At 37.0% G+C, this 11326-nt stretch overlaps 1 protein-coding gene across 1 annotated transcript; it reads left to right on the top strand.

The window, feature by feature from the left end:
• The first annotated feature begins 2101 nt into the window (after positions 1-2101).
• On the top strand, positions 2102-9333 carry LOC126596179 (uncharacterized). Its single transcript, XM_050262697.1, has 15 exons — positions 2102-2423; positions 3180-3259; positions 3466-3583; positions 3729-3907; positions 4216-4298; positions 4390-4574; positions 5581-5642; positions 5858-5966; positions 6060-6179; positions 6263-6382; positions 6495-6615; positions 6731-6887; positions 7496-7568; positions 7983-8110; positions 8851-9333. The coding sequence occupies exons 1-15, from the start codon at positions 2189-2191 to the stop codon at positions 8971-8973; spliced, it is 1893 nt and encodes a 630-aa protein (XP_050118654.1). The 5' UTR covers positions 2102-2188; the 3' UTR covers positions 8974-9333.
• Positions 9334-11326: the final 1993 nt, after the last annotated feature.

Here is an 11326-nt window from a genome sequence, read left to right as displayed (position 1 = left end):
TCAAAGAAGTACCAAACTCGCTAGCAGTTAGGTCCATGTCAAAGAACCTGCTTAAGTTTTGGAAAGCATTAAGCGGGAGCACATTTCATGGAGTAGATCGCTTATTGGAAGAATCGAGGCATGGGAAAGGTGAACTCCAACACGAAGTAGTAGGGGTGAAACTTGATAGCTTTCCTAGACCCACACGGTTCACAGCTGCTATCATCATTGGCCCGTTTCAAGTGAACCCTAGATGGAATTGCATGCTTAAACATCTCAAGGAAGTCTTAGAACTGCTCATTGGAACCTACCTTGACATGAGCAGCCCTAAAGTAGCCTAGCTTACTTGCAGATCCGCCTTGACTATATAACGGTGGAATAAATTCATCATTCTTGTGGCTCGAGGAAAATATGTTTGAAAATCCTGCAATGGCGTAAGGAAAAATGATTAGAATGCTGCTTGAAGAAGAAACAAAACAAAATAAGACCAAGACCGAATAAGCCCAGCAACCACGCTAGGCTTACAGCCTGGTCTTCTTCTCTCGGCCTAAAGGGCACAGCAACCCACATTTCAAGGCATGGGGTTGGCGCCCTAGTGCTACCTTCCCCTTTTTTTCCATCGTAACCCAACGACGTTGTGGCCCAAACCAATTGGAGGGGGGCTAACGCCCTTGGGCCTCCCTTTATCTCCCATATCTCTCAACGCTGCATAGGCCCAAGCCTAGCAACCCAAGACTGGCGCCCCAGCGCTAAGGTCCACGCGCACAGGCCTGAGCCCAGCGCTCGAGCCGAGTTGGTCCAGCTGCCAGCCCTCAGCCCATGCCGAGCCTACCTGTAGCAACCTAGCTACCACTGCAGCAGCATAGCAACTCAACGACTACACTTTTTGCCACTTCCTCGACCCTCATCGAGCCAAAATTCAAGCCCCGAGGCTTCGAAAAATCAAGAAGAAAGAGAAGATTAATTTTTTCTTACCTTGGAAAAGAAGAAGATTGCTAGGGGATAAGGAACAAATATCCTTTGGCTTTCTCTGTTTCTTGCGGGGTTTTAATTGCATTCCAAACTTATTTAACCCCCTGCTTGACACAAACTTAAATAGGTTTTGGTGCAATTACATTCCATTTCCTCGAAGAATTTAAATTCCAATTCAAAGAGGGAATCTACATCAAATTAGGACACAAACTCCATTGCAACTTTGGATTCCTACACCTCCTGCCTCGTAGTAGCCCAGTAGCTGTGTGGGCATTTGTGGAGCCAAAAATAATTCTAAAAATCATGGAGTTGACACGAGGATTATTTCATAAGAATGACAAGAATGCCCCTATTAAATGAGCAGGAAGTAGTCTCGTTCACCATTCGCAATTGAGGTAGAGCAGGTAGTGATCAACGACTACTCAAGGCACCCTTACCTGTAGGAACAGTTAAGGGTATTTATGTTAGAATAATCTCTTATTCTTAACATAAATACTTTCCTAATCAGGGAAGACCTCTTTCAAGTAAGTAATCATAATTCCATTTATTTATATGTATTATGTACACCTAAAATGAAATTAAAGTGTACAATTTTCATCCCTCTCTCTCATCTCTTCTTTTCCTCATTTATCTATATGCCTTATGTACACTTTAATTTTGATTTTAGGATGTACACTTTGGTCTTGATCTAAGACTTTCTATCTTTTTATTTTTATGTATATATAAACTTTCTATCATTTGGTTACAAATCTTGTAGATCTAGTATTGGGAACTCAAATTTGCTTGAATTTGTGATTAAAATATGAGTTTGGTATTGGAAGTAGAAGATTAATATATACATATATGTATATATTAATCCGGTTTACGGTTCTAAGGTTAGAATTGTGAACCGGCAAAAATAGAATCGGAATCGACGTAAATTAAACCGTACAACTTTAATAATAAATTTAAGTGCAATCGCACCGAACCACACCATTAATGTTTTCAAGTTCAAGATTCGATTCAAGAGTAGAACTGAGCCGGACCAGACCCTGCCAACCCCTAGATTAGGACATGCAGCACGATACTAACGATACTACAGGCTAAAGAAAAAGGCCATATAGAATGACGTATGTGATTTTATATTTTGGGCGTATAGGGTCCGTGACAAAATAAAGGTCTCTAATGATAATCTATTAATCGTGATCAGATTATCAGAAAACTGAAATGAAAGAACGGCAGAAAAAGAAAGAGAGAAATGTCTGGTAAAGGAAGGGGTTGGTCTGATTCAGCACCACTACTTGCCCACCAACAATCCCAATCACAGAAGCAGCACCAGCAACAACAGCATAATCTCCGTCAGTTTCAGGGTCGCTCCTCTTCAAATTCTCACTCCTCAGTCTCTCTCGAGATGACCTCCTCCGCCGTCCCAACCGCCACCGCCCGCTCCGTCTTCCTCGGCATAGATGTTGGCACCGGTAGCGCCCGCGCAGGTCCCCTCCCTCTCTCTCTGTGTTTTATATAACGGAGAAAATAATAAAATCGTCGATGTATAGGATTGAATATTCGCATGCTTGTTTTATTGGTTAGTTTAAGGTGAATCATATCAGATGATCAGAAATTATTGACATTTAATTAAATTGGTATCGATTTACCGCGAATTTCCTGCGCGTGTGGTGCATGTCTAAAATATCCATAATAGCCCGATATTTTCATCGAAATTTCCGTATTTTTTTACTACTGACTTTTTTTAGACTACCGATATTTCCGATATCATCGATATTTTAGACTTTGCTAAGTCACTCATGTATCTTACCATGCAATGTATAAAGTGTAAAATATTGTACTAATTCATTATATATAAATGATTATGGTGTGTTTAAACTTCTTTAATTAATTACTACATATTTTCTACGCTCACAATATTTGTCAGCTCGCTATATAATCAACTTAAATTAGTTATATCTATCATGCAATGCATTTCATTCTAATTTTTTGTGATAAACTAGTAGATAATTGACTAAATAAACATCCTGCAAAGTTTCAATAAAAATTTCCAAGTTTTCTTACAATTTCCGTGGTTTTTATTTAATTTTTATCGATATCGATAATATCTTGATATTTCAATCGAAATTTATGTGTTTTTGGACTACCGATATTTCCGATATCATCGATATTAAATGTTAGGTTGTTAAGAATCAGTGAATTGCAATTGTTGTTTAGTGCATTGTAATTGGTGCTGGATGCAGGTCTGTTTGACGAGGACGGGAAACTTCTAGGTTCTTCGAGCAGTTCGATTCAGATTTGGAAAGATGGCGATTCTGTTGAGGTAATAATAATTAAGAAGTGAATTTCATCAGTACTTGTAGTAGCTAACGAATTCATTAGTACTTGTAGTAGCTAACGAATGCGGTGTTAAGTAGACTTACGGTGGTGAGTTGCACAACTGGTAGTTGCTGCAGTATGTAGAGGACGAATGTGGCATTTGAATGATTCCTTGTAACTTTTACTTTTTATTTTTTTGTGCAAAATTAGCAATCGTCCACAGATATTTGGCATGCAATAAGTGCGGCTGTGAAAGCAGCGTGCTCCCTTGCAAAAGTTTCCAAGGAAGAAGTGAAGGGTATGGGATTTGCGGCTACTTGTTCACTTGGTGCGTAACTTTCTGTTTGTGTTTTACCACACTGTTCTAATGAAGAAAATTGGTTATGTAATATTCTTAGTATATATTATGCACAACAGAAAGTATGAAAACTGCTTGCTAGCATTAATCAGTAGCAGATGGTTTCTCTTTGCAGTTGCAGTGGATGCTGACGGCTCTCCTGTTACGGTTTCTTGGAGTGGTGATTCAAGAAGAAACATAATAGTATGGATGGACCATAGAGCTGTTGAACAAGCTGAAAGGATTAATTCACGTAACTCAACCGTATTGCAGTACTGTGGTGGAGCTCTTTCCCCTGAGATGCAGCCTCCAAAGGTACGTACACATCATAGCATGGTCCATCCATACTAAGTTATTACATTCCTGCATGAATTATGAATTATTTATTTATAAGTTTAAACATATTCCATGTTCATTGCGTCTATCTTACATCTAGGCGTCTCAATGATCTACACGTGTATCAAAAGGTTGTATAGGAGGGATGTAGATGTACATCACAGACTAGTTACTGATATGGTGTGCTAGGATATTTTCTTTCCTTATATATATGTATAAAATTATCCATTGGTTCCTTTTTTTTGCTTTACATTTCTTTTTAAAAGATAAAGACCATCTTTATGCAGCTTCTATGGGTGAAAGAAAATCTTCCTGAGTCTTGGTCAATGGTCTTCAGGTGGATGGACCTGAGTGATTGGTTATCATACAGGTACTTGAATCCATTCGATATGTGATCCTTTTGTCCTAGTCAAGTTTGACTTGAATTTGTTGAACAAACTGATGTATTTGCATATCGTTAGGGCCACAGGAGATGATACTCGGAGTCTCTGTACGACAGTGTGCAAGTGGACATATCTTGGTCATGCACATATGCAGCTAAACAATGAGAAAGATTCTCGAGATATGGAAGCTTGTGGGTGGGATGATGATTTCTTGGAGGAGATTGGATTGGGTGATCTTGTAGATGGTCATCATGCTAAGATAGGTAAGGACTTGTAGATACAAGTTCTCTATATGTCTTCTTTATGGAGGAAATGTAAAATCCTGTAGTTTTCTAACGAATGGTGCTTTGACATGCTGATGATTGAGAATTTAACAAGATCTTAAAAATCTAGTGATTTCTTCATTTATTATTAGTAGATATATTAATGATTGGTAGATTTCTTAAGATGAAGAAGAGCACACCATTTATGTTCAATTAGATAAGATTCACCTGCATCGTTCGAATATGGTAAGAAATTTAGTATCGAGTATACATCGACTTATTCCTTTTCAGATGCCCCTTAACTTCTAAGAGGTTTCTTGTGATGCATTTCCCCCCCTTAAATGATTTCTGGATATGGTATAAGTTTCAGTGTTGACTGACTGATAGTTTGGTAGTAACTTTTCAACTTTGTTTTCGGAGAGGGGTACATAATGGTCTTATTAGAATTCGTATATGTGGTGATAAATATTTCTCAGTCATTTTATCTTGCCAAGATCTTTATCCTAGTATGACTATCTTTATATTGGAACAGTGGAATTATGCATTGCATATGCATATCCCTGCTTTTGTCTTATTTAAAATTATTGCTCTACCGCAAATGGACTGTCACGTTATCAGATACTTGCATTTGAATATTCATTGTTTTGTCAATGTTAATGAATCTTTAGAGAAGTGCTAGGGAATAGGATTCTCTGTTGAAGAGAAAAGGTTGTGCTATAATTTAACGATGAAACAATCCAAAAGTCTTGTCTTGTATCCTTCTCCCATTTGGTTCTGGGGTTTCTGAATGACTATTAGTTATTGATTCCTGATCTTCTGTATATACACTTCGGTTTACTTCAACTCTGCGTTAATCAACTATGTCTTTATCTGAAAATAGTTCACAGGTCAACTTGAGTGTATTCGCAACTATTATTTATGTCTTGGTTATTGCGCCAAGTCTTTCAAATGCTTTGTGCTACCATTGGGTACTTTTGGCTTTGGTTATAACTTGAGATTGAAACAGGACGAAGTGTAGCCTTCCCTGGCCATCCTCTGGGTTCTGGTCTCACACCAACTGCTGCGAAGGCAAGATATTTTGTACTGAAGATTTCACTTTGATTTCAAGTGGCGCTCCCTTGAGGTCCATTAACTATGCATACACATTTTATTTGCTGCTAGAGTATGAGCACATCCTTTTTGGGTGGCTTTGGAAGTTTGGAGGGTGATTTCACATGAATTTTTTTTTTTTTGACTCTTGCTGTGGTTAGTCTTTTATTATTCAAAGTAATTTGAATTTCCAGGAATTAGATCTTGTAGCAGGAATCCCTGTTGGAACTTCCCTAATTGATGCTCATGCCGGTGGTGTGGGGGTAATGGAAAGTGTGCCTGTGACATATTCTGAGCCTAAAGGTTGCTAAGTCCTATCCATTTTCGCTTTTAGTTATTCTAATTAATTTTTTAGCTAAAGTGATGTATTCTTCTAAACAACTGTTATGTGTTCAGAGTCTGATGGTGAACCTCTCTGCCATCGTATGGTGTTAGTCTGTGGAACTTCTACATGCCATATGGTTGTATCTCGGGACAAACTTTTCATTCCAGGGGTCTGGGGCCCATACTGGTCAGGTATGGGAACAAGCTTTCCAGCTGTAGTATTGTTATCATTGTCAACATACTTTACCTACTCTTTTTCCTCTTTAAATTTTCAGCTATGGTGCCCGAATATTGGCTCACAGAAGGTGGACAGAGTGCTACAGGTGCATTATTGGATCACATAATTGAAAGCCATCTTGCGGCTCCTTACCTTGCAAATCGTGCTGCTTCTCAGTGTGAGAGTCATTGATCAACTTATTTTATGCTAATTGCTGTACTAGGATAGATGGTTTAAATCTTGAATGCCATTCATGGGCAACTTAATTTGATCTCTGCATCTCTCTCTAGGCATTTCTTTGTTTGAACTACTAAAGAAGTTACTGAACATAATGATGCATGATCTGAAGCGTCCATTTGTTGCTTCTTTGACTGAAGACATGCATGTTCTTCCAGATTTTCATGGGAACAGGTTTATCCTTATGCATTGAGCTTAATTTCACTTGTCATAGTGCCCCCCCCCCCCCCCCCCCCCCCACAAAAAAAAAAAATCTTTTCATTAAGCTACTGAATTTGTGATGGCGTAGGTCTCCCAATGCAGACCCAAAGGCAAAAGGTATGGTATGTGGCTTAACACTTGATACAAGTCAGAATCAGTTGGCTCTTCAGTATCTTGCCACAGTACAAGGTATTGCATATGGCACACGTCACATTGTAGAGCACTGCAACGCCAATGGTCACAAAGTAAGAATGCATACTTCTCAGTTCTCTTATTCTGTATGCATCAGTTGTAAACAGACAATTTCAAAGAATGACCAACCTTATGAAACTTATAATATTCTTTAGTTTCTTTCAATTGTTTTCCCTTATTCAGAAGTACTAATTTAACTCCAAAAATGTCTTGAAGTATTTAAAGTAATTAAGCCACATGCATACGATTTCTAAAACCATATAATTTTGATTTTGAACTTTTTATACGGCATGCAATATTTGTAGATCATAGTATTAAGGGCAAAGTGCTCATGTATTTGTAGGTCATAGTACATGATTCTTTGGTGGAAGTTGTATCTGTTTAGGAAATGTTTTCTTCTACTTTGTGTTTTAACCTTTCCTCCTTAGGTTATTTGAATTGGTAAGAATACAACTAGGAGAGAATTTATAACATGGTTCCATGGTTAACTCCTGCTTGGAACAAAGGTTTGTGATTCTATTTAGGAATCAGACTCAACATGGCTACTGGACCTCATTTCCTCCACTTTTGAGGAGAACTATCATTGTTACACTTTGGTCTCTAGAGTAATCGGAACCTAAAAAATGTAACCTTCTTTGAGTATCTGTTTCATTCTTTGCAGATTGACACAATACTAGCATGTGGAGGCCTTGCTAAGAATGCACTATTCATTCAAGAACATGCAGATATAATAGGTCTCTCTCTCTCTCTCTCTCATAAACATTAAATGCCCCCATCTCCTTTGTGTTTTCATCTGTCTAATGTTCAGTCATCTGACTTCTGCTGTCCTCCTTCAAAATGAACTATTATTGTCATTTTAGATTTGTCTGATTGTTCTTCTCTGTTATTGAAGTTTATTGCAGAACCTATGTTTGTTTTGTTGCATCGATCGTTTGGATTCTCAAATTAGTAATGTAATTTGTTCAATGACTGAACTGTTTTTGTATGCTGAAGATTCTTCCTAAAATGTTGGATCTACTGTGGGACTGGATTGGCGAAAGAAAACTTCGGGATAATTAATGATGCTTTAGAGTACACAAGTCAAAGTCTTTTGTTTATGCATTTACATAACCCTTGCCCCTTGGACCCCTTGTCTGTGATTTATTCAGGTTGCCCTATAATTCTTCCACGAGAAAGTGAACCTGTGCTCTTGGGTGCTGCCATTCTTGGTGCTGTTGCTGCAAGGAAATATTCTAGTCTGCATGAGGCCATGAAGGCTCTGAATGCAGCGGGCCAGGTAATAATGGTGGATTTTTTTAGATTTCATTTTTCAAAACAAATATTTTATTCCTTTCTGATGGAGAATATTTAGGTCTGAACTCTGAAGCGAAATGTCCCAGCAGTTTTCTTTTCTTTCTTAGCAGTTTAGGAGGGTAGTAATTTTTTGTACCTTTCTGAGGGAGAATATTTAGGTCTGAAGTGAAACCTCCCAGCAGTTTTCAGGCAGAGCGGGCATTTAATTGTTTTGTAACCTACTTTAGGACATAGGGTTGTATTTGAATGTTTTCTTCTTTCTCCTCAAATTTCCAAGCCTATAATAGAGGTAAAAAAATCGCGAGATGAGTGCATTATTAGGAATATTTACGAGGGTAAACACAAAAAGTATCCTCGTTTATACTTCTTGTGTCGATACTGTACTTGCGTCCACAATGACATTTCATGATTTAGCATTTCAGGTTTATATTGCAAAATAATTAACTAAAATAGTATGATTTTGAGGTCAAAGATGTATATGTGTATGACTTTTGAGTCACGGGTAGGGTTCTACAATGCAAGGTGGACTGCTATTGGAAATTCCAACCTCTTGGTGTTTGCCATATTACGGTTTATATATATCTTTTTTAGGGCGCAAAAAAAGTGAATGAAATTTGTTTACGAGTGTGTAATTGTGGTGAACTTTATATTATACTTTTACCCGCAGACTGGTTTCCCATATTTTGTTTACAAGTTTCAGATACCATCTTCCTCATTTGGCAGGTCATCCATCCATCCAAAGATCCTAGGGTGAAGAAGTACCATGATGCCAAGTACCGCATTTTTCGCGAGCTTTATGAGCAGCAGCTATCTCATCGTTCTCTGATGGCTCAAGCCTTGGCTTAATTGATTCATTCGTGACGCATGGCGCTTGTTATATTGGAAGAGAAAAATGCACGGCCTTTGTGATGTTATGAGATTTAACCGAAGATTTTTTTTTTCCCTTCTTAATCATGTAAAAGCCTTGACTTTGGCAACTCGTAAGGAATTCTTCAAAAGGCCAAACTATACAGGGAAAGGATTGCCAAAGAAATTCAGCACAGCCAAATATGTATCGGCACTGGCTAAGCGCGTTTCCGTAAGTGCTTTTTGCCGAATTACTTTTGGCATTATCAATTGTTGGTAGCAGGAGATATTTCTACCAACATCATCAAAGATTGCAAACGAAATTATGAATGTCAACAACCATATATTTTCAGTGTCAAATTTCAGTAATGCTGGCTGTAATTTACTCGGGTGTTCACTTTCGTCCGTGTAGTCCTTTTTTCTTGCATATTTGTCTTCCCAGTTGATCGACTAAGTTAGCGGATTTTGAAAAGCCAATTTGATTTCTTCGTTTTTTCTTGTAACGAGTTCCTCTTCATTTTGGGTCGGACTGAAACAAGATCGTATTTGGATTCTTGCTAGACCTGGCATTCGTGTCGTTTTCATGTCATACTCGATATCTTAACGAGTCGTATCGGGTAACATCCGTTAAAATAAACGGGTAAAATGATCCGACCTGAAATCAACCCTATAATATTAACAGGTATGATCCGATCCGTCACCCGTTAAGGAAAATATATTTTAAACCAATAAATAATCAAATGAAAAACATAATACTAAATAAATATATACATACCATTCTATCACATCCAAAACATAAAAACGCGTTTTTATTATAAGTATATTTTCGCTTACCTAAATTGATCATATGGTAAAATTGGAATAGAGAAGGGGTTTTTTCTTCCAAAAAAGTTCTAATAATATAAGTGAAATAGAATCCAACGGTACATATTTACTCTCATTTATCTTATGACTGTTACTTAAGTAAAGTCTTTAATAGTTTTTAATTAATGTAGAAGTGTAAAAAATATAGAAAAAAATATAAACGCTCGTAATGACAAGCTTTACAACTTTCATAAAGAGTTTAACTTCAAAATTCGCCACTATAATCATATAAATCATAGATCAAAATTTAACTGTTGATTGTTTTTTACATTTACGCTTCATTGTTCTCATCAAATTTTGTTTTTTCAAATTTTCTTTTTTGAAAACATGATTTATTAGAGGATGCAAGAAGATGAACGGTTTGGATCGTTGATATTATATTCAGAGTTTTACGGTTAGTGAAAATATTGCTTGATGTTTATAAAGTTTCTACAAACTATATGACATTGACTCATATTTCAGTTAACCGTAAATATCGAAACGTGATATCAAAGATCTGAACCGTTCATCTTCTTACATCTGCCAGATGATCATGTTTTCAAAAAATAAAATTAAAAAAATAAAATTCAGTAAGAAAAATAAAGCGTAAATGACAATCGACGGTTAAATATAAATTTAAGGTTTATGGATTATAGTGTTGGATTTCGAAGCTAACCCCTTCATGAAAGTTGTAAAGCTTGTCACTATGAGTGATTGTATTTTATTAATTTTTTTACATTTTTTACACTTCTACAATAATTATTATTAATTTTATTAATTTTTCCCTCAAATAAAAACATTATTTATGAGGGTTTGGAGGATTTTAAAAATCTAAACGATAATGTAAGTGTTGTTGTAGGCCTATTTGATTGAACGATCTAGGGTTTAGAGAGAGAGAAGGGGCCGGCCACTGTTAGAGAGAAGAGAGATTGATTTAATTGTAAGGTGTGTTTGATTCACCCCATTGTGCCTTTATTTATGGTAGTAGGAAGGGTAAAACCTTTTCCTTTAGGATTACAACATTTAATAGGTAATCTAATCCTAATAGGAATATAAGATACATTCCCAGATTCCCTAGGATTTACACAATTACATTCTTATTCTAAATATGACTGCAACACTCCCCCTTGAGTGTGTATATACTCAACAAACCATCGCATCATATCTTCAGCAGATAAGGTAGAATAGTTGATGAAGTCATCGGTACAACGGGTGATCGCGAGTCTCAAATTTACTTTGAAGTATGCATTTGCAAAAACTCACAAAAACCTTGCTATGGTAAAACTCAAGATAGGCAAAAACCCATAGACTAAGGAGAAAAGTAAGAAAATATGCATAATGTCTAAAACACTCGTCAAACTGGACGAAGGTGGTGAACTCATCATAGTATGATCATCCCAGGATGGGTGCCTCATTAAAACCTCGTTAGGTAGCAAAAACCCAGTTAGAAAAATGCTCCTAATCGTAGGAAAAAGAGTACATTAAGATCATATGAGTATGCTTCTAGATA

Source organism: Malus sylvestris, chromosome 13, assembly GCF_916048215.2.
Source record: "Malus sylvestris chromosome 13, drMalSylv7.2, whole genome shotgun sequence".
In the NCBI taxonomy this organism is placed as follows: Eukaryota; Viridiplantae; Streptophyta; class Magnoliopsida; order Rosales; family Rosaceae; genus Malus; species Malus sylvestris.
This window is presented reverse-complemented; position numbering and strand designations above follow the sequence as displayed.